The 24,727-nt window shown below is 35.2% G+C and overlaps 1 protein-coding gene across 1 annotated transcript in view; it reads left to right on the plus strand.

Moving 5' to 3' along the window:
- WDR72 (WD repeat domain 72) overlaps positions 1 to 24,727 on the plus strand; it is a 235,648-nt gene that overhangs the window by 129,027 nt on the left and 81,894 nt on the right. Inside the window, exons 15-18 of the mRNA XM_060618479.2 lie at positions 10,074 to 10,900; positions 13,536 to 13,624; positions 17,791 to 17,870; positions 23,330 to 23,528. Of these exons, the coding sequence (XP_060474462.1) occupies positions 10,074 to 10,900; positions 13,536 to 13,624; positions 17,791 to 17,870; positions 23,330 to 23,528 (1,195 nt within the window). The remainder of the gene's footprint in view (positions 1 to 10,073; positions 10,901 to 13,535; positions 13,625 to 17,790; positions 17,871 to 23,329; positions 23,529 to 24,727) is intronic.

Raw genomic sequence — 24,727 nt, forward strand, 5'->3', positions numbered from 1 at the left:
GATGGGATGTTTGGGAAAATACTAGCACCTTCTCCATGTGTGCAAAGCCTGGACAACACATTTTGGGAAACTATCTGTCAGGCAATCACAGGGCATTCTATAAACAATACATGAACTTATAACTTAAAATTTATATTTAGCCCTTACATTTTTGCAGTGCCATAGATTGAATGAAATACTTTTCATATGTAGTTACTTGCTCTAGACTTTTTAATTGTAATCAGACTGATGAATGTCTCTAAAACAGTTCTGTTAAAATGATGGTTTATATAGACTTTATCATTCTAAAAGTAACATAATTATATTTATATTTTTGCACAATATTCAGTCATGATTTAGCATTCTACTTTGAATAGAATCTGCATTTGTGGAACATATAGTATATATACTACCATACAAATATGAATATAAATAAGGTTAACATTTTTTATAGCCTCTGCTAAACATTACTAAAAATTGTGCATGTCCAATCTATTAATGTGAAAACAAGAATTATTATTATTGGCATTTGTTGTCACTCCATATTACTTAGGTTCAAAATGATGCTAATATTGTTTTTAAAGTCCTTTGGTGACATGACTTTAAAAATATACTATTTTTAGTAAAAATAGTAAATATTTTTTAGTAAAAAAATATACTAAAAATATACTAAATTTTAGTATACTAAAAAATATACTAAAAAATGTACTAAATTTTAGTATACTAAAATATACTAAAATATATACTAAAAAATAGTAAAAATATACTATTTTTAGTAAAAATAGTAAACATTTTTTTAGTAAAAAAATAAAATTTTTAAGAATTCTTAAAAATTTTAATTTTTTTAATTTATTTTTTAAAGTTGTATTTATTTATTTTGAGACAGTGAGAGACAGCATGAGCAGGGGAGGGGCAGAGAGGGAGAGAGAATTCCAAGCACTGACAGTGCGAAGCCAGATGTGGGGCTCCAACTCATGGACCATGAGATCATGACCTGAGCAGAAATCAGGAGTTGGGACACTTAACCGAATGAACTGCCCAGGTGCCCCAAGGTTTAAAAATTTTTAAACAATGATGATTATAGAATTATAATTATAGAATTATAATATTCAATCATTTAAAATATAGCAACGTTTTATACTTATAATCTAAATTGACTTGTTTCCAAATGAAAACCAGCTTCGTTGTATGTTAAAAAAAAAAATTGGAATAATGTTTATGATTTGAAAATTTTCTGAAGTGCCCAGTTGCTTCTGAGGCTTAAGGTGATCATATTTAGGGACAGAAATGTAGGATCTTTGTTTACAGCAGTGCAATTGGTCTATTTTGGCTGTATGGATCACAAAATACAAGGACAAGACCAGACCAGGGAGCATGTCATATTGCTAGAATCATGGCTACGATTTTGATTGTCCTAGTAATTGAGGAGTCTAGACACTGGCCAGAGATTATAGCTTTGGGGAAGTGGAGCTACACAGGAGTGTGGCAGTCTGTCTTCCACATGCTTGATTAACCCATAATTCATAAGTAATCATAGCTACAGTTTGTTAATAGGTGACTTCCTCGCTTAAACACCCCTTCGAGGCTCATAACTGCGATTAGAATAAATCTGAGACTCAACAGAGTTTGCAAGGCTTTAATGTAATCTGTCTCCTGTCCTGTCTGGCTCATCCTCCACTCCCATGTTCTGCTCTCCAGGAGTACTAAAATTGCCACAGTGCATGCTCTCTACACGTATCCTTACCCCTCCTCCAGCCATCACTCCAGGGGTCCTCTCATGTTTTTCTCTTTGCCTAGAGTACCTGGTCTTGCATTTTTCTTTAGTTCATTTCTCCTGAATCTTTCAGATTGCAGTCTGTTGTCACTTCTTAGACTCCTTGTGTTATCAAGGCCGGATGTGAGGTACCTGCTCCAGACCTTCATAGTTTCCTACATTTGTCCTTACTTTGTCCTTATCCTAGCTATGTCGTTCTTGCTGGGACCTACCTCTCTCCCCTCTGAGTGTAAAAAGTGGGAGCTGCATCTTTGCAGATGCTGAGTCTTGTTCTGTATTCTGTGGACAGCTACTCATACCAGGTTCTACTCAGTAGGCACCCAGCAAGAACCTCCTGAATGTCTGCTGAATGAACAAAAACAGAAATAAACCCAAAACATGGATCTGGGAATGGTAGCCTCCAAGAACATGTGCCTCTCAGTTAGAGAAAATGATACTGAATATTTTTAAGACTCTTGATACATGTCATCATGTTTTGGAAAAAGAAGAAGGCCATCTAGATGTCATCAGAGTCCTGTTAAAATGAACACTGAACAGCATGGGATACTCTACTTTTGGTTTGTTATAAGTCTGAGAAAATTTTAGCAAATTTAAGGGTTCAAAACCAGTATACTATGTAAAATTTTATACTTGTTTCCTTTTTATTGAGACAAATGGCTGAAATACTATCCCCCGCTGTGATATTTTTGGTTTTATTGCTCATTTTATTTCTTGAAATATTAGTATTTTACTATTAATTTTTATGAGTTGTTTATATACCTAAAATATTAACCTTTGATTATTTATCTAGTAAATCTTCTTACACTTCTAAATTTAATCTGGTTAATGTATTTTGGGGGGAGTAAAGCACAATGTTAAAAACATCTAGATAGCCTTATTATTTTTCAAATATAATTTTGTTTAGTATGGTAAAAATGCAGGTTTTTGTAGAAATTTGAAAAATCGATATAATCAAGGGGCACCTGGCTAGCTCAGTTGGTAGAGCATACAGCTCTTAATCTCAAGGTTGTGAGTTCAAGCCCCATTTGGGTGTAGAGATTACTTAAAAATAAAATCTTTAAAAAAATAGACAAATTAAAAGGAGATGTTAAGAAATCTCTGCAATTTTATAGAAAATGGAATTGTGCTTTTTAAATCTAGGTATTTTTCCATAGAAAATATATGTGAATTTCTTGCTATGGCATTATATACAAAAACTCTTTTTAATAGCTGCTTAGTATTTTAATGTGTGCAGATATCATAATATATTTAGCCAAATCTATACTATGGGACATTTATTTTCAGCTTATTGCTGTAGAAAGTTCTACAATGAATATTCTTTCTCATGTAATTTTGTGTATCTTTGTAATTTGACACTTAGAACAAATTATTTTTAAAACAATTTCTATATTCAGTGGTATATAATATGTTTTTTTAAAGTTTATTTATTTTGAGAGAGAGAGAAAGAGAGAGAGAGATCATGCATGCATGCACACAGAAGAGCAGGGGAGGGTCAGAGAGAGAGGGAGAGAGAGAATCCCAAGCAAGCTCCATGGTGTCAGCACATAGCTAGATACAGAGTTCGATCTCATGAACCATGAGATCACGAGCCAAAATCAAGAGTCAGATGCTTAACCAAGTGAGGGACCCAGGTGCTCCAAATGGTATATATATTTTAAAGTTGTTGATACACTGCACCAATTGCCTTTCATAAAAGAGGTACCAATTTACACCCATTGTATAATGTAACAGAGCGCCCATTTTCTCTATTGCTTATTGAAACGAAATACAGTAGTTCCTCCCTCATCCGTGGTTTCACTTACCCATGGTTCAGAAGCAGATGATTCTTCTCCTGACATATTATCAGAAAGTCAATGGTAACCTCAAACTATGCCACAGTGCCTATGTCATTTGCCTCATTTTACTTCCTCTCTAGGCATTTTATCATCTCACATTATCACAAGAAGTAGGGTGAGTACTGTACAATAAGAGATTTTCAGAGAGGGACCACATTCACATAACTTTTATTGCAATATATTCTTCTAAAGTTCTATTTTATTATTAGTTATTATCATTAATCTCTTCCTGTGCCTAACTTACAAATTAAACTTTATCATAGGTATGTATGCATAAGGAAACAGTAAATACAGGTTTCAGTGCAATCTGTGATTTCAGGCATCTACTAGGAGTCTTTGGAACATATATACTATGGATAAGGAGGAGCTACTGAATTTTAATTTTTGACACTATTTACAAACCCAATTTTTATCTATCAGTGGGGCTAATAAACATTTATACTCCCTGGGTATCTGACAGTCACAGATACAGATTCTCTTTTGAAGAATGCATCTTCAACCCATGACTCAAAGGATTCTCACTGATAACATTTCACGCATGCATACACACAGTTACAAAACATAAGGAAACAGAAAAGCACCAGCAAAATCAAAAAGCAGAGTCACACAAAGATTTTAAAAATAGGAATTACAGATACACCATACAAAAATAAGTACTTTTAAAAAAAAATAAAAGCAGGGCTCCTGGGTGGCTCTGTTAAGTGTCCGACTCTTGGTTTTGGCTCAGGTCATGATCTCACAGTTGGTGGGTTTGAGCCCCACATCAGGCTCCACACAAAGTGTGGAGCCTGCTTGGTATTCTCTTCCTCTCTCTCTGCCCCTCCCCTGCTTGCTCTCTCTCTCTCTTTCTCTCTCAAAATAAATAAAGAAATAAACATTTAAAAAATAAATTAATAAAAATAAAGGTTTAAAAATATGAGTAAGAAATAACTGTAAAAATGTGTTTTTTTAAAGGGACCAAATAGAACTTATAGAGATTAAAATGCAAAAATCAAAATTAAAAACTCAAGGGGAAGTTAAATGTGATAGTAGAGACAGGTAAGAAGAAAATAGGCAAGATAAAAGAGAATTCTGAAGTGATGCTCAGCATGTGGCACAGAAAGACACAGAGATTAAAAAAAAATGAAAAAAGATAGAGTGTCTGACAAACAGCCAGCTCATCAAAGTCCTGTACAGAGTTCATGGGATGGATAGAAAAAAATATGCAAAAAGGTAAGTCTGAGAACTTAACAAAATTAAAGATAGGAATACTCAGATACAATGTAGGATTGGGGGAAAGCATCCCCACCTAAAAAGAATTCTAGTGATTCCATGATTCTATGCAGAATATTAAAGACAAAAAGATCTAAAAAGCAGCAGAGAAAAGACAGATGGAGTGACAGACTACCAGCTGACACCTCAACCGCATTAAAGGAAACCAAAAGACTACAGAATAATGCCTTCAAAAATGCTGTGAGAAAATAAGTCCAATTAAAATAGTATACTCAGTGAAGTGACCTTCCAAGAGAAACATTATTCCATTGAGATGATCTACAAAGTCAAAATTTGATTCTTTGAAAAGAATATCAAAATTGACAAACTTCTTTGTGGATCCTGAGAAACTTAACAGGAGACCATGGGGGAGGGGAAGGAAAAAAAAAAAAGAGGTCAGAGAGGGAGGAAGCCAAAACATAAGAGACTCTTAAAAACTGAGAACAGAGGGTTGATGGGGGTGGGAGGGAGGGGAGGGTGGGCAATGAGCATTGAGGAGGGCACCTGTTGCGATGAGCACTGGGTGTTGTATGGAAACCAATTTGACTATAAATTTCATATTTAAAAAAACAAAAAAAAATTGACAAGCTTCTGGCAAGAAAAAAAAACAACAAAAGCAACAAACTAATATCAGAAATGAAAACAGACCCATAGCTACAGAAAGTTTTAAAAAAAATGATAAGCAAATAATATAAAAATCCCTCTGAACAATCATTAAACTAGCAAAAGAAATTAAGCATGGTCTAAGTAAGCGTAAGATACAATCTGGAACTTGACAAGCATCCTCAAATTTATATGAAAGAATAAAAGATCATAGGAAGAACAAGATAGGAGAACCTATCCACCCGATCTGAAGTCTTTTTGTAAAGCTATGGATACTATGGAATGTTCTGAATCCAAGGTAAATTGATTCAAGTCCCAGGCAGCAGATCAGTGAGAAAAGAAGAGATTCACAAATGATATTGGAATATTGGATATCAAGGTAAAAAGTATAAAAATAATTTCCTAGTGTAAGCACACCACAAAAATGAAAAAGTATTAAAGAATCAAAAAGTGTGTGAAACTTTAAATTTTGGGATAAGTATATGCGAATGTTTTTATTTCCTCTGAATAGGGAAAGTTTTCATTTTTCTTTGTAAAGAAGACACAGAAAGTATAATCTTTAAAGTAAATGTTTCCTAAGTTTGACAGTAGTAAAATAGGAACTCAATGTTTATCAGAGAACACTTTTAAAAAATAATGTAAAGACAAGCCACAAATAGAAGGTATGTGGATCACATAACCAGCAAAAGATAACTTCTGGAATAAATACATAACCCTAAAATCAATAAGAAAAGGATAAATAGAAGGTTTACAAAAGCCACAGGTAGGTACTTTATAGAACAATCATGAAAAGGCCAATGAACTATTGCCTTGATACTCAGTTAATGGTAATAATTAAAGAAATGAAAATTAAAACTGCAAGGGATACCAAATTATACCCCCTATATTGACAAAAATAAGATCCTGTATTAATGATGATGTGGCATATGGAAACTCATCATACAATGGTACTGAGATTCACAGATTGGTATAAAACACTTGGAAGAAGAATTTGGGATAATCTCCTAGTTAAAGAAGTGCATGTCTTATGAATTATCACTGTCACTCTAGAAATTTTTGCAAATGTGAACCAGAAGTCTTTACCAGAAGAATATTCACTGTAGCTTTTTTTTTTCTTTTTGCAATAGTAAATCTTGCAAATAATTTAAATGGCCACTTAAAAACAATAGATACATAAACTGTATTATCATATAGCATATAGCATAATATTTTACAGCAGCAAAAATGAAAGAACTACAGCTATAATCATCGAATCTTAGAAATATAAATTTCAGCATAATAAAGCAAATTGGAAAAAATGTTAATATTTATATCAAAATTCAAAAAAAAAACAAAAAAAATAGTCAGTTGGACTATTTAAGGTTAAGACATTAAATGAAACCAAAGAGGGACGCCTGGGGGGCTCAGTTGGTTAAGTGTCCAACTTCAGCTCAGGTTATGATCTCAAGGTCCGGGAGTTCAAGCCCCGCATCTAGCTCTGTGCTGACAGCTCAGAGCCTGGAGCCTGCTTCAGATTCTGTGCCTTCCTCTCTCTCCACCTCTCCCCCCTCTCAAAAATAAATAGACATTAAATGAATGAATGAATGAATAAATAAATAAATAGATAAATAAATAAATAAAAACAAAGAAATCATAAACATGAAATTCAAGATATTGGTTACCTCTGAAAGTAGTCAAGGGTATAGAATCAGGTCTGGTTCTATTTTTTAGTTGGATGGGGGCACTTTGTTAACATTCCTTTAATATTTCATAAGCATTATTTACTATGCAACGTATAAACTATAGAAAGAATAACATAGGACAAAAATGTAGCGCAATGAATTACCTCAAAGCATACACCTACATAATCACTACGTAAATTACTACGTAGATTAAGTAATAAAATATTCAGCACTGTGGAAACTATGTCCTTCCTATCCTCAAAAAGTAACTACTATCCTTATAGATTTAATATCTGTGCATACATCCTTAAACCCTAGGGTGTTTTGCCTCTATTTTTTTTGTTTGTTTATTGAGAGAGTGGGGGAGGGGCAATGGACAGGAAAAGAAAGAATCTTAAGCAAGTTCCATGCCCAGCATGGAGCCCAACTTGGGGCTCCATCTCATGACCAGTCTCCAGATCATGATCTGCGCCTAAATCAAAAGTAGGTTGCTTAAATGACTGAGTCACCCAGGTGCCCCTGCCCCTGTTTTCTTCAAACTTAACATGAATAAAGTCATACGGTTAATTATTTTGTGTCTGGCTTCTTTGGTCAACATTATGCTGGTAGAATCACACATTCTCCACATTGTTGAATGTCTATAGTTTTATCATTTTCACTGTTGCTTATTTTTTCATTGCCTGGAACATCACAATGTCTCTATTCATTCCATTGTCGGTGGGCATTTAGGTTGCTTCTAGTCTGGGGCAATTATGAATAATGATGCTATATAGTTATGCCCATGTTTCTTCATATACAACATTGATGTTAGGTCCTAAAAGAACTAAATTAATGGCTTACATGTTATTTTGTATGTACTAAACATTACATAATAATAAATAATGTAAGAAGCCTTCTTTGCCAAATTAGTAGGTAATGAATGCTATTACTATTTTAGTTTCACATTTTGGTTACTACTGGTAGTAAATGTTTTATTCTTTTTTTCTTTTCCTACTTTAATTTGGACGTTATTTTTGTGAATTGCTATTGATGTTACTTGTTCATTTTTCAAACTGTATGGTACTATATTTTGATTTGCAAAAATCGTTTATTAATAATTATACTAAACTTTGTACTTATTAATGGAAATACATTTATTTTTTTTAATTTGCCCCATTTTCACCTTTAAATTGTTTTAATGGTTGGTTTTTTAAGCTTTCTTTTTTATGGTCATAAATTAAAGATATCAATGCAAAAAATTGCAAAAAACCCCTAAGGTATAAAAACCCTTTTAATTCTCTCTTTCCAATTAACTATTGTTAATTTTGGTGCATGCCTTTTATGACTGTATATAAAACATATATTTTATATATATAGCGTGTGTGTGACTATATATTATATATATTTATGTTGACTATATATATTAACTGTACATAATGTATACATACATTTATTTATATATTAAATATATGTGTATATATACATATACTTACGTATATTTATATCAATATATAAAATTATATATTCACACACACGTAGTTTTACAAAAGGAGGATTATTTTTTCTGCTTAACAGAGCACACAGCACATTTTTTCCTCAATAAATAAAGTTTTACATCATCATTTTAAAATATTTTAATGTTGAGGCACTTGGGTGGCTCAGTCAGTTAAGCATCCGACTCTTGATTTCAGGTCATGATCTCACAGTAATGAGACGGAGCCCCACTTTGGGCTCCCTGCTCAGTGCAGAGCCTACTTGATATTCTCTCTCTCTCTCTCTCTCTCTCTCTCTCTCTCTCTCTTCCCCTCTCCCCATTTGTTTTTTTTTTTCTCTCTCTCTAAAATAAAAATTTTTAAACATTTAAAATATTTTAATGGTAATCCATTACATACATACGTTAATCGTTCATTCAACACATACTGACTGAGTTCCTTAGTAACTGTATAGCAGCATCATTTTATAGGCCTTGGGGGCAAAACAATGCACAGAATTCCTGCAAAGGTGGAGTCTGAATGCTACTGGGGAAAATATACAGTAAACAAATAATATTTTATGTTATACAAGGTAACCAGAGGTACTAGGAAGAAAAAAAAGCAAGAAAGAGGATGGAGACTAATGGGTGTGAGGGGAGAGGGCACTCAAGGAAGGCCTCTTAATGAACAGAAACATAACTGAAGTATGAGAGCCCACCATGCCAATATTTTGGGCAAAATCATTTTAGGCAGAGAAATAATAAATGCAAGTTTGTTAGGCAAAGCTTACAAAAAAATAGTTATATGATATTGGTTAACATTTAGGTTACTTCCAAATATTTAAAATTTTAAACAAATTTGGTGAGAAAATTCTTGTCAAGACTTCCTAAATTCTTGCAGATGTTCTATTCTTCTCCTTAATTTTCAAACCCACTTTTTCCCTGTTGTATATTCATGGCTATGCTGATATGAAAACATGAAATCATATATTAGAGGACACAAACTGATGCCGTCTTGCTCCATAGGCCTAATTCACATTTTTTAAGAGGAAAAATAAAAGTCTTAGGAAGAAAAAATAACTTTTTATGAAATATTAGAATATAGAATGTTTAATTTAGAGGGGAATGTTTAGAGCTAAGACAAAAAAAATTGAAATGACTTGCCTTTAGTTGTACTGCTACTTAATACTTTCTTTTTATGCCATTTTAATATCATAGACACTTTAATAAAATCACTTAAAAATAAGAACTTTGAGGGGCGCCTGGGTGGCTTGGTCGGTTAAGCGTCCGACTTCGGCTCAGGTCATGATCTCACGGTCCGTGAGTTCGAGCCCCGCGTCGGGCTCTGTGCTGACAGCTCAGAGCCTGGAGCCTGTTTCAGATTCTGTGTCTCCCTCTCTCTCTGACCCTCCCCTGCTCATGCTCTGTCTCTCTCTGTCTCAAAAATAAATAAACGTTAAAAAAATTAAAAAAAAAAATAAGAACTTTGACACACATATATTTTTTTAAATCTCCTTTAGGTTGCTGATGTCAAGCCTTTCTCAGGACCTTTTAATGTCTTGCCTGTGAAGACAAGATGGAGTGACATTGGCTTTCATATCCTTCTATTTGACCTGGAAAACCTTGTTGAACTTTTGCTGCCAACTCCAGTCTGTGACGTTGACCCTTCCAATTCATTCTATGGTAGTGAGATCCTGAGAAGAGCCAAAAGCACAGTTGAGAAGAAAACACTGACTCTGAAAAGAAATAAAACTGCCTCTGGTTCTCTCTCAGCAGAGGCACAAGCCAAGCCTGTCAGTGAGAACCCAGCCCAGGGAGAGAATACTGCCAAATCCTTAGGAGATAATGAAGGTATTAAAAGGCAGAAGAAAATAAAGAACTCCAAAAAGATGCACCCCAAGCCATCAAGAAAAGTGGATGCCAACATCACGATAGACACAGCTAAATTGTTCCTCTCTTGCTTTTTGCCGTGGGGAGTAGATAAAGAATTTGATAATCTGTGCATTAAGCATCTAGATATTTTAAAGCTTCAGGGTTCTGTTTCTTTAGGACTTGCCTCAAATGAAGATCACTTCTCATTGATGCTGCCAGGTTGGGATTTATGCAATGCCGAAATGAAGAAAGACTATTCAAAAGTAAATTTATTTTCCAAAAAAGTTTTGGACTTGTCAAATAAATACATGTCCACTCTTCCAAATCAAGTTGGGATGCCAAGAGGACTGGAAAATAATTGTGATTCTTCACAAGAGTCAAACACCCTAAACACTATAGTTTATTTATTGAACAGACTATTTGCAGTTAATAAGTTAGTTAACACACCTTTAGAGTTGGCATGTGGAATTGACAGGTAAGACATGCATAAAGATTCTGACTATTGTTATTTGGGACATTAAAAATTATCATTATTTGCTGTATTCATCTCTCTAACCTCCCGCCCTCCTTTCCATCCTCCTTTCTTTTAGTCTCCTAAGTGAAGACTAAATATGCAGCAACTCCTTTAGCTTAAAACACATTTAAGAAAAATCTTCCTATTAATTCATTGAGATTAGAGGATAATCTGGGCAATAAATCTATATATTTTAAAATTTATTCATTCAACAAATATATATTGCTTTCATAATATGTGCCAGGAAAATCATAGTGTTGGATGATGAATGAAATAATAGATAGGTAGATAGAAAGATGGATGATAGATAGATTGATTCATACACACGTTGAAATCCATTTTACTTGCTGTGAATTAAATATGAACAAAGAACATTTAAGTAAATGCCAATAATAATGTATTTCATATATCATCAGAAAAAGTTTTAAAATTTCATACCTGAAATCCCATTTAATTTATACTTTGGTGTATTAAACTAGAGGAAGCTATCAGTAATTCATTTACAAAAAGTACAGTTTAGTAAAAATAGCTATTGTTTTTTGCATGTTTAATATCTATTAGTCACCATGTAAGCACTTAGATGATTTCATTTAATATGCAAAGCTGGCATATAGGTATTATTAATTTGCTCCTTGTAAAGATGAGGGCATTGAGTCTTGAGAATTTAACTTCAAGACAAATTCACCTCCTTAGAGGCTGATTCAAAGCAGAGCTCCATTCTAATTCCAGAGCCGCATTAATTACTAAACTTAACTCTGTGTGTTTACCTTCTTCCACTGCTAAAATTAGTACAGCTTTTCATTGTATGATGTTAGAGGATTGAATTCAGGTGCTTACTGAATATATCCTTAGCACTAGCCTACAGAGGAAGTATAAATAAATGTCTCTTTTGGGTAGGAACTAATTCAAATGATAAAAATAATACACATGAAATAAATAGAAGCACTGAAGTAGGGCAAAGGAATGAAGAAAAATATTTGTAGTATAGATAAGTATTTTGGTGGCCAGAGTAAAGAGAATAATTAGTGTGAGATGAAACCAACAGAAAGCCTTCACAGAAGAGACATTGTCTGAAGTGCCTACTACATGGTGGTAAATGGTCCTTGACATTTCTGTTATGTGATAGGAGCTCAGTTCAACATGTATCTGTGCCAGGCACTATATAATAGGCACAGTTTCTGCCCTCAGTAGACCTAGCAAGTTAGGTAGCAAGTCTATGTGGATTACATAGGATTCAGTGTTATGCTTCCTTCCATTATAATGATTCTATACTACAGCATTTCCCATTTTCTGTTCTGTGGCCTTAAGAGGGAGGAAACAGATTGGTAAATTTCTGTGATTTGCATACTTAATTTTCCTCTTTTCTTTTTTTCTGTTTATAAATATAAAATATAAATATAAATATATGTTATATATACACACACACATTTAAATTTCAAATAGGCTTCTTTTATTTTCCCTTCTAGTACTAAGAAAATTACAAAGCACTTAAAGTATGGTTAACAAAAATCCAGTCAGCCTGAAGCCAGAAAACCTGGGAATAAATCCTGGTTTTGTTGTTTAGCCATGTCGCTTTGGACAAGTCACTTAGCCCCTCTGGGCCTGGCTTTCCTCATGTAGGATATGAAGTGGATGGGATAGGTGACTACTAAGACTTCTTCAAATTCTTAAAAAACTAGGCTGCTAACAAATTATATTTGCCTAATCATGACCCCACTAAGTTGATGAGTTACTGTTTGCTGGAAGTTTTCATTCTGAGTTTGCTCCTGATAAGGAGTACAGAAGGTAGAGGATGTGTCTGGTGTCCTAAAGGGAGATTAAGGGCTTTCAGCATGCTTTCTACTAAATGGCCTTAAAATTGTTGTCATACATTAGTTCATTCTTTACAAAATTCTCCATTAAGAAAAAAATCATTGAGTAGAGGTGTCAGGATTAGAGACTGCCTCCGTAAAATAGTCACTTCAACTTTGATCTGCTGTCAGGGACTGTATGTCATTTTTTAGGAAATCAAAATAACGTGTATTGGATTTGTCACACCAAATCCTTCCAACAGATTTGGCCGTTTCGCTAACATTTCACTGTGGTTGTGAAGGTTGAGAAAATCCTGGTGTACTTCACAACTGGGAACATGACGTAAATGCATTTTAAGGAAAGAGCCATCTGCCTATGAGAGTATTCCTGAAGAGTATCTCAAAGTTCCAATGATTAAATCACTGGCACTAGTGTAAAGCCTGCCTCCATCAGGTCCTTACTGTACCTGGGGAGAACTCTTTGGCAGATATCAACATTTTAGGATTGAAAAATTCATTGCATTAGCCACAAATTACAGGACTTAACATAGTGGGACTCCTACAAAAGTGAGTCACAAGGTAATTCTGGTATAAACTAAGATTCACAATTCAACTGGGATTAAGGTTCCGGGTAGGAACAAGGTGGGGAAATAAAGATTTACCAAAGACATTAATGTGGACAACATTGCCAAAAATAATCTGTGTTCAGTTCCTGAATTTTTTGAAGTGGTCGTGCACTCTTCAATTGATTTCTAAAAATACTTTTCATACATCTTTAATAACATCCTTTGTTTTTTCCCCCACAGGTCTTTCAAAATGGAATCTGTGCACAAGGCAAGAATTCCCGGGAATGAGATTTCGAATATTTCAAGCTTCTATGGTTACTTACGAAATGGTAAGGGAGTTACAGATATAGCCTCATTTTTTTTCTTCTATGAAATAAAATAACTTGCCTATCCATAACTGGATAGCACTCGACAATTTAGAAGGAGCATTACGTGTATTTATTGTTTGATTTAGTCTTCATTTCACATGGCTATACTTTTGTATTCTGCCTGTATTTTAAATATACATGATTTTTTATTAAAATAAATAACATTATAAGACATGCAGTATGATGAATTTCATCAAATGATCTTTGAAATGCCTGAAAATCTGAAACTTTTCAGCAAAAGAAATATTTGGTTATTAAATTAAGGTCACATGTGATTTATGGGAAAGATTATTACACCAGTATCTTTATTAGCAAATAAGTGATTATTATATTAGAGAATTTTATAGCTTTTTCAGAAGGTTATAGTGGTCTTCGAATTCTTCTGAGAAATAGTCTTAGTGCTTATATTTTCTTTTGATGCCAAATTGCTAATTTATCCTCAAAATCTGCTTTTCTAAATTAAAAAAAAATGTAATGCTTATTTATTTTTGAGAGACAGGGGTGGGATAGGGGCGTAGAGAGAGGGAGACACAGAATCAGAAGCAGAATCTAGGCTCTGAGCTGTCAGCACAGAGCCCAACATGGAGCTTGAACCCACAGACTGTGAGATCATGACCTAAACTGAAGTCGAACATTTAACCTACTGAGCCACCCACGTGCCCCATCTAAATTTTTGACATCTCAGTAAATGGCAAATCTGCCCGTCTAGTTCAGGCCAAGAACTTTGTGTCGTTTTGACTTTCCCCTTTTTCTCATACCCCACATTCCAATCTTTTAATAATAAACATGTTGGTTCTACCTTCAGAATATATTCCAGATTCTGTTTCTCTCTACCCGCATGACCACCCCTGAGACTTCATCCCCTCCTGCCTGGACTACAGTAACAGAAGCCTCCTAACCACCCTTGTGCTCCTATTCCTGCTTCACACACTGTTCACAATCAAGCAGCAAAAACGACCTATCAGAAACTAAGTCAGAACCTCATGCTTTTGTTCAACACATTTCAGTGGCTTCTGTTTCGCTCTGAATAAAAGCCAGTCTCTAGGACAGCAGACAAGGCCCAATATAACCTGGCTGTTCTGCCTCTGTCATTGCACACACGCCCTCACCTGACTTCATCTCTTTGGGGTTCCCCTTGCTGAGCGTGCTCCAGCTACACTGGACTTTTTACTCTTACCCAAACATAGGGCCTTTGCACTGGCTATTTCTACTCCCTAGAATGTTCTTTTCTCAGATTCCAGAGGTCAACCTGCTGCCCCCCACCTCCACCTTACATCCTTCCTTCTTGCTCAAATGCCATCTCATCGACGAAGGTGCCCTCCTTTTTCCCCAGCACACTCTACCCCATTCCCTATTTTACTGTTTTCCAAAATTCTTTTCATTTTCTGATGTAATATATATATATATATTTTTTTTTTTCACTTGCCATCTACGTCCTGCTACTAAAATGAAAGCTCCATGGGGGTTATTATTTATTTATGACAGTTTTTTTCACTGCTGTGTCTCCAGTTCCCAGAGCAATGCCTTCAAGGAATTAAATACCTTTGGATTCATGGATGAATAGTAAATAGAACAATGGTTTTGAAAATAGATGGCTGAAGTTTACTATCTAGTTCTGCCACTTACTACTTATGCAATTTGGGGCATTTCTTTTACTCCCTTAAAAGTTTATTTACTGCATTTGCAAAATGGGAATGAGATTCTGGACTTGACATGCACTATGCCTCCAAAGTTGTACAGTATATGATCAGTACATTAAGATGCCCTGAACAATGGTACATAGGGGCCCTCTCAAGTCTATTGAAAAGAATATTTTGAATATTTTAAAGTGAGAGTTTATTAATAGCTTCCAATTTTTGAGTAACTAGTATATTCAAAGAATTATGCTAATGATTTTACACATATTGTCTCAATATATAAACAATCTCACACAGTAGGAGGGACTATCTCTGTTTTACCCTCAGGAAAATTGGGGCTCAGGGAAGTTAGATGACTCACTCAGAGGCAAACAGCTGTTAAGCAGAGAGGCCAGGACTCTGACCCCAACGACTTGCTCTTTCCATTATGTCAGTATACTTCTCAGTTATGATTACAACCAGTGTCCCCTTCAAATGGTCCCAGTCTGGATTGCCTGCCTTCTCCTTAAACTGTAGCCCTTAACAGGACATTTATCCTCATTTTAATTTTTTATGACATTAATAAAGGGATTAGAATTCAAGGCATAATATGAGTGGTTTCTGCAGAGACCAAGAGAATTGCTAACCAGAGCCATGGAGGCTCCAGGTGCCCCAGCCAAAGCCAAGAGCAACTAGTGTCATTATTGAATAATCTCCCTCGTGTTTAGAGGTCGTATTTATAGCATTTAAGATTCACCTAGGTCCTAAGGAAACATGGTTTTGTGTTTTAATAACTGGAATATGGGAGGTGAAGGGAAAGGAGGGATTCATTTTATGCTATTAATTCAATAAAGTCAAAGCCTGGAGAATAAAATAATACTTTGAGGTGCTCATCCTAAAGGGTTGACAGGAACCAATACCCACTTCTGTCAGCAAAAATGGTGACTCAGTAATATTGGTAAGCCTGGGGTGTTTTCTTTTTATCTTTCCCCTGATGTTGCAATTAATTCTTTAGCTTACTGACATTGGCAAGAAAAGTTGGCTCTCATTTCTACCTCATATTAAAATTTTAACATCACATTAAAGTGCACTGTGAAGTACCCCATGATGCCAGTAAGTAGTTACAGTTGAGACCAATACTTAGCTTTGATGGTAGAGTCACAAGGTCAACAGAATAAGGGGGGGTGGGGAAGGAGAGAGATCAAAAGAAAATTTTCTCTTACCTGCTGTGCTCCTGAAGAAATGGAGAATATGACTTCAAAATCATAGTGTTCTATCATACTTATGTGTTTTATGCGCCGATCTTGGTCATTTAAAATTCACATCATATGCTCCTTCAGGGAAAAATAATGATAATAATGAGTCAGAAGTTTCTTATATATTTCTTTAATATTCTCAGTTTACTGAAGATAGAAATATGTTCAATATTTTCTATCACATTTCCCTTGACCACTAATATGATATATAAAATATATATAAAATACAAAATATTTAAAAATTAGATATTTGTACATACACAGACACATATTAATATGTAAAATGGTGATTCTATGAAAACCATACTGGAATAATACTAACTTAAACAGTTAATACCAGAATTTCAAATACATATTAATACATTAATTTAAATAGACAATTACAGTAATTTTCCCTCCAATGCAAGCCGTCATCATTTTTCCTTATCTCACTCCTAGGATCTGGCACCGAGATAATATACTTTAGCCATCAGAAAGCCTTAATTGATCAATTTTTCATTTGGATGATAATATGTACATTTTCAATTAATGAAAAGGCACTTATTAAGTGCTCTTTTGTGTAGGGGGCTGCTGGACACTCTACAGATCAATTTAAATAAACCAAGCTCTAGCTCACTCTTAAAATTTCACACTGAACATTAAGGCAAATAGATAGAAAGGACATTCAAAAGGGCAAACTTAAAAGAAACAATACATAACAAAATGAGTCAAATTAAAACATAAGTGCTGTATCTATTGATCAGAGTAGTATAACTGGGTAAGGACAAATCAAAGGAAGTCTTTTATATGATTTCTGTGTGATAGATACTGATTCATAGCAAGGTAGTATTTCAGGACCTATTTGCATGAGAAAGAAATTGTAAAAATTTGGCAATCTGTTTTGGGTGGGAGTATCAGTCATTGCATTCTGCTGGCAAAAACTACAAAGATGGGTTTAAGGTATAAAGATGAATTTGATTTGATACGAATATGTATTAGTATAATCATTAGAAATACATATAAATTAATAAATGGTTCTTGACTCTGGTTATACATGAAAATCATCTGAGGTACTTTTCCAAAGTACCAATGCTTGCCCTTCCCTCCCCCCTGGGACCTAAAATCAGAATCTCTGAAAGATGGAACCTGGACATTGGTGTTTGTGGGAAAAAATGCTTCCCAGGTGATTCTAACATGCAGCCAGGATTGAAGATCATTGGGTAGCATCCATTTTTTAATACTCTCAAGCTATAAAATGTATTCTATGTATTTCTAGGTAAAAGTGAATCCCATATACCTGAAGCTGACATTTCACTTTTGAAGCTAATTTCCTGTTGGAGAGACCAGTCTGTGCAGGTATGATATAGTGCATGTCCCTGAAGTTATTAGAAGAGTTCCTTGCTATTCCTTTCTATCCAATGAGCGGTTCATTCATACTCCTCTTAACCTGAGAGTACCAGTAAATGGCTACTGCTCTCCTCACAAAATATTTCCTCCCAGGCATTTCATTTAACAGGACTAACACAGAGACTAATAATTGAGGGAAAAAGTGGAAAAAGACATATGCAAGGATGCACCAGGTTAGGAGGTATGAATAGAGGGGCCTGAGGAGGGGATGTTCCTGTTGTTACAGGTAACTTATTGCCTATTGAAGTGTCATATTGTGGCAGAATTGTCTATTATTTGATTTCAAACTGTGCCATGACAAAAAAGTCCCTCAGCTTGAGAATTTGGTGTGTGTACTTAGGAATCATTTTTCTATCTTGAGAGTACCTCATCTGTAAGATACTTTAGAGAGCTGGTTTCCTCACAGCCCAAATGAAGCCCTTCCATCTCTTTTAAGGCTTTTGGGGATCCTAAAAGCTTACCAAGTGGCTTTGTACATTGTACAATAAATCTAATCTGAGCATTGATTAGATGCATATTTATTGGAACTTTATTCTTCATGAGTTTAAGAAATGTCAAATTTGCAAAACAAGCATAGCAATAATTCCAATTACAAGTGTTTATTCTTAGTTATAGGAAAACAAGTAAGTTACTCAGAACACACTGTGGAGTTGACACCACAAAACCAAATAAACACAGTTGGAATGGCTATTGAAACTTCTTACCGTGGCCTACAGGTTTATACATGATTTGCCACTAACCTAACCTCTTTGCTCATCATTCCCCCGATGCTCTAAGTAGCCACACTGACCATTTTATTTTAAAAATACAGAAAGCTCATTCCCACCTCAAGACTGTTTTCTTGGGCAGGAATTCTCATTTTTTCATTCATTATTCAGGTCTTTGCTCAAAAGCCAACTGCTCAGAGAAGTCCTCCCTGATTACCCACCTAATGTCACCATACCCTCCCCACCCATGCTTCCCTCCAGTCACCATCACATTACCCAGTTTTACTTTCTTTGTTGCAATTGCTTTTAATGGAAATCATACCCTTTGCTTTTTTGCTTGCTTACCTTCTGTCTTCTTGCTGTTCTAGAAACTTGCTGAGAGCAGGGACTTGGTGTGTCCCACTCACCCCTCCTTCACCAATACCCAGAAAAGCAGTAGTCACAGCAGCCTGTCAATAATAGTTAACGAATGAATGGATAGCTATTCAAAAAGTCTCTGTGACAATCAAATAAACATTAGTACATGTTGACTTTACCAGCATATTAGTAACCACACTAAGAGTCTCTGTTAAAGATAAGATTTCCACTCCTACCCCCAGCCTAACAATTCCTCAACGAGGGGGAAAAAACCTTAAGGAAAAGAATTTAACAGAAAATTTATCCTGAATTGCTCTAACTAAAGATATTTTGTAATAGCTCATTTGACCTTCAAGTAAATTTTAATAGGGTTTAGACAAGTTTGGACTAATGGACCTTTAAGGTTCTATGATTCTATGACCTTGTGTAAAATTTTGGCAGTGTGACAAATGTTACTAGAACATTTATTACTCACTCTATAGGAAGTCTAAGCTTCAAAGCTCTCCTCTTGACTCTGCCACTAACCTGATAAATAACCCGGGGATATAGGTTTAATTGTTGATTATTTATTTATTTTATACTTGAGATTCTCTCTCTCTCTCTCTCTCTCTCTCTCTCTCTCTCTCTCTCTCTCTCTCTATTTCCCCCTGCCCCTTTATCCCACTCATGTTCTCTCTTTCTCTCAAATAAAATAATTAAATTTAAAAATTTTGTTAAAAAAGAAAGAAATCCTGAAAAGCAACAGTTAGGTTTTAGAGTTGCTAATTTGCTGATACTTCTCTAAATTCTCTGGATTTTATAATCTAACACCAGTGGGGAAATCATGACATCCAGGCCTCTGGGGAGTATTGCTTTTCCAGGAGCTGCTGCAAACACATGAAAAATCAGTGTCAACCTGAGTGTTGAGAAAATGGTTTTCTACTGGAAAATCTGGACATTGGAACCATAAGCAGGACACAGGGGCTCTTACGAGTCTTCATGATGCTCTGCTATTTTACAGAACTTTACTGAGTCAAAGTTTTAGTAGAAAACCATTAAATTGTTTACCTTGCCTATGGCATAGTAGTATTTCTAGAAATAAGTATGTGGCCCATATTTGTGGTTGTCTCTTTCCAGCCAGTGGATTTGTAAACCTTCTCTTAAATCTCTGTACATAAAGGTGTAATACTTTGCATAGCTGTCTTTTCAGAGAAAATTATTTATATGCATTTAGAAGACAGCTTTATAGTCATAGTGCTTTCAATTCTCTCATTACTTAAATCAAAAAGTTACATAAAATGTTGTTTAAAAATTTTATATTTTGTTGGAGTAAATTCTGTCTTTACTATTTATAAAATGTATCTACTATATTTATATACTAGAGGGATTTAAGTATTGATAGTCAGAAATTATCAATAAAGCCTACTTTCCACACTTTCTACTTTTGAATATAGAATCTATTTCAATTCCATTGGCATTTATTTAGTACCCACTGTATACCAGATACTGTGATAACATTATTACATGCTTATAAGATGTACCATCTGTCTGTGGATTGGAGGCATGCTGAGTATTGATTTCACACTGAGCACAAAGTGTGTGTTTGAGTTTGTTTCTAATTGGGTGTACACCATTCAGTATTCACTTTTAAGTTTTATGGTTCTGAGTATCCTACTGATTATGGTTTAATATGTTTTATTCGATTTTTTATGCTTCCTCTTATTATTCAATGATACTCATACTCTTTACTCTTGCAACATGCATTGGTAGTGACAAATATGTCAAAAAGCCCCCAAATTAAATAGTTAAAAAATATGGTCATGATATATAAATCTATATAAAGTAATTAGGAACATTCAGTGAAATTGCATACATCCCCCTATATTTTTAGGAAAGAATATTGACCCAAGTTGTGATAGGATATTATATCCAGTGTATAGGACATTCTAACTGCAATTGTAAGTGCTCCTCAGAGATGGTAATCCCAGTGTGAGAAGGGAGACATGATCCCATGGGAGCATGTGGCCAAACTGCCCATTCTGAAGGATAGACCACAATCCAGATCTATTCCAGGATATCCTTCAGTATCCTCCTGATTTATAGGTGGAGACAGAAGCAAATTCCATACAGGTTTCAGTGATTGAAAGCTCTCATCATAGCCTCACCCACCATCACAGTCTTTGTTTTATAAATGAGCACATGAAGTCCCAGAGTACTACATGACTTGGCAAAAGTTGCCTTTGTGATAATTGTCATAGTTGGATCAGAAACTCGGGCTTTCTCATTTCTGATTCAGAGCTCTTTCTGCCACATCTTGGAGGCAGTGCTGTCAAATAAAATGTGTGACAGAGTTAAAACGAAATAAATTCAGTGATGTAAAACTGTTCACCAATAATTGTCTGTCCCATCATATGACATACCTAATAAGCATGGTTCTCTTAATATAATATGGAATAATATGTTAGTAAATATCATATCTAATAGTTAATATATATCTCATCACATGGTAGATATTAACAGCCATGGCTCACCAGTATTGTGATATACAGAACTGCATGCTGAAACCATGGTGTGCAATGGCTATCACCATGTTGAGTATTTCGTCACATGATGTGCATGAGCAAGCATCATGTCACAGGCTATACTGTGACAGGAGTTACTGCAGTATTAGTAGCCTTGATAGGCAATAGTAAAATCACATCTGTCATTAGCCTTTTTTTCCACAACCTGACCAAGCATTTGAGTATGAGCATTTGAGGAGACAAGAACGGGGGGCGGGGGGGGGGGGGAGGTGGTCAGGGATCAGGAAGCTGCCCTGAGACTTTTGTGTAGCTCCCTATATTTAAAAGTCAAGTGCCTTTATCCTGCCCTGGCAGTTCGGTGAACATGTGCCATCAGCATAAGTTCTCTGAGTGTCCCTGGAGCCTGGAGATAGCACATGCTACCACAGCACTTACAAGAGACTGAACAAATATTTAGATGAATGCCTTTTCTGCTTTTGGTGTTGGCATCTCCAGATCAGTAGGCTCAGTTGGTGCTGTCCCAAAGCCCTAGCTCTAGGCATCCTGTGGGTAGACTAGGGATAATGCAGAGGGGATAGTGGCAATGGTGGATGAGTAATCTTGACAGAGGTCAGGCTTTTGAGGGGAAGAGGAGCAGGCATTGGGGTGTGGCTGTAGGAAAGGTTTAACTGTCAGCCAGAGGAAGATAATGGGAAAGTGTCCCAGGGTCACCTAGGTCAGCGATGTCCTTCCTATTCTCTCACTGACTCAGCTCTTGGCTTTCCTTGAGTTCTACCTAACTGCTGGACCTTGTCTCCTATCTTGCCAGGAAGAGGCCAAGGTACATTGTCACTGGCTTTTTACTGAGGAGTGAGAGTATAGAACCTTGGGAGGACATATACTACAAAGGATGCAGAATTAGGGGTCAGAAGACCTGTCCACCATATCTTTGTGGAACTTGGGATGTCATGTCTCAGGGTTTTCATTGAAAAAAATGAAGACATTGGATTAGATGCCCTGTGACAAGCATTCCCCTCCTGGTTCACCCAATCACAGATCCTTCGCTGGACATGTACAATAACTGGAAGGCAAGCTTTGTAGTATTTTTAAACTGTGCAAAACCATGTGCACATACACAGTTTAGTGAAATTTATTCTTAAAATCTTGCCTTTAGCTTTCTGCATTAAACCTAGTTAAAGTGTTTTTAGCTAAACAGTGCTTTAGAGCTAGACATTATTTGAGGAGCTAAACTTGTCTTTAAGAGCAGTATAATACATTCACATTAATTTTCTTTGCCTTCTGGTGGAAATGAAAATACCTTAGGAGAAAGAACAAAGAACTGCTTCCAACTTTTCCTTCCAGAATCTCTTTTTTTTCCCATTAAAAATCTGTGCAATTTATTTTTTTCACAATGTGTAAAAAATTTATTTTTATTTTTTATATTAAATATAATTTATTGTCAAATTGGTTTCCATACAACACCCATTGCTCATCCCAACAGGTGCCCTCCTCAATGCCCATCACCCACTTTCCCCTTTCCCCCACCCCCATCAGCCCTCAGTTTGTTCTCAGTATTTAAGAGTCTCTTATGGTTTGCCTCCCTCCCTCTCTATAACTGTATTCCCCCCCTTCCCCACACCCATGGTCTTCTGTTAAGTTTCTCAGGATCCAGAATCTCTTATGTTTGCTGAAGGGTGACCGTTTGGGTTCCAGTGCTTAGTATCTGCATTTCAATGGTTTCAGAGGCCAATTATAGTGGAATGGAGCATTACAATTTATGTGAAACCTATTTAAGTCAGTTTTATATAAGACCCCAAGCATTTGTAATAATATTAAAAAATATATTTAAAAAAAATCTTTATAGGTAACTGAAGCAATACAAGCTGTTCTCTTGGCAGAAGTTCAACAGCACATGAAGAACTTGAGTAAGAGAGCAGGCAACAGTCAACCAGTGTCCATGACAGAGGATGTTCACTGTGAGATGAGACAGATTCTGCAGGAGACGGAATGGACCCGGGAGGAGATAGAGTTACACTGTACTACAGACACCTTGCCTCTGCAAAGTAAGTGCAAAATTTATGGACATGCACTTTCATCAGAACTTTTCTACTACTTAGAGCGCATTGAGAATATGAGTTCACAATATATCATTTCTGCAAAGACCGAGCCAAGTGCCCTGCTTCTGACCTATTCTGCTATCAATTTCTTCTTAGAATTCTCAGGTTTCTAAAAAACTTCTAAATTCTGTTATAATCAATAAATACTTCCCAGAACAAAAATTTATATTGTTTATTAAAATGTTTTTAAATGAAGTAATTAAAAATGAAAACAGGATTAACACTGTTAGCTTAATGGGATATACATTTTAAGAATACCTTGATAGTAATGGATCCTAAATTTGTTTTCATTTGATACCTTGATAATAGCCATGTGCCTGGTTTCTTTTCCTTTTCTAAAAATCAGAAATGTAGTACAAACTGAAATTAAACTCACTGATAGGTGGACCACTTGATTTTATAACAAATTTTATCATTGTAACTTCATGATGATAATGTGTATCGTTCATGGATAGCAATTGAATCTCAATTTCTGCTGCAAAATGTTACCTGATTTTTCAGTCCATTAACTGTGACTTAAAAAAATAAATAAAAAACAATTTTTAAAAGTAAAAATATAATCTTCAAACTCACTTAGTAAGCTTTTGCATAACAAATTAATTTATGATCAAATATATATATTTTTCAGGGAAAACACGTTACAAATTTACTTGTTCCAGGTTATTAAAAATTATTAGGTATTTCTTTTAGCTTTCAAAAAGAGATTTTCTTTTTAATCATTTGGGACTCAGAGAAATGGTACCATATTTAAAATGTTAAATCCTAGGACAGGTGTCATTCTTAAAAATATATTACATTTAGTTCTTATTATTTTTATAAGATTAATGATTGGATAGCATTATGTAGTGAGAGAGGATATGTAGCAGAGAGAGGCTTCTTCTGGAAGGCCAAATATCAAAATAGATAGAATATTTCCTAATGCCAAGACAGGCAATGAGGATGGTCAATTCAATGAGCAATTTGATAAAGCTCAATGGAAATTTCAAGTCATTTGTTTGTCTGTTGTCCAGAAATTAGTTTTAATTATCTGATAAATTCACCCAGTTGCAGGAGCTCCTTTTTGATCATATCACATAATTGTAGTTGTATTACACCTTTCAAGCAAGAAGAGAAAAATTCCTTTCTAAATTAATTTTCAGTGAGTG

Source organism: Panthera onca, chromosome B3 (assembly GCF_046562875.1).
Source record: "Panthera onca isolate mPanOnc1 chromosome B3, mPanOnc1 haplotype 2, whole genome shotgun sequence".
In the NCBI taxonomy this organism is placed as follows: domain Eukaryota; kingdom Metazoa; phylum Chordata; class Mammalia; order Carnivora; family Felidae; genus Panthera; species Panthera onca.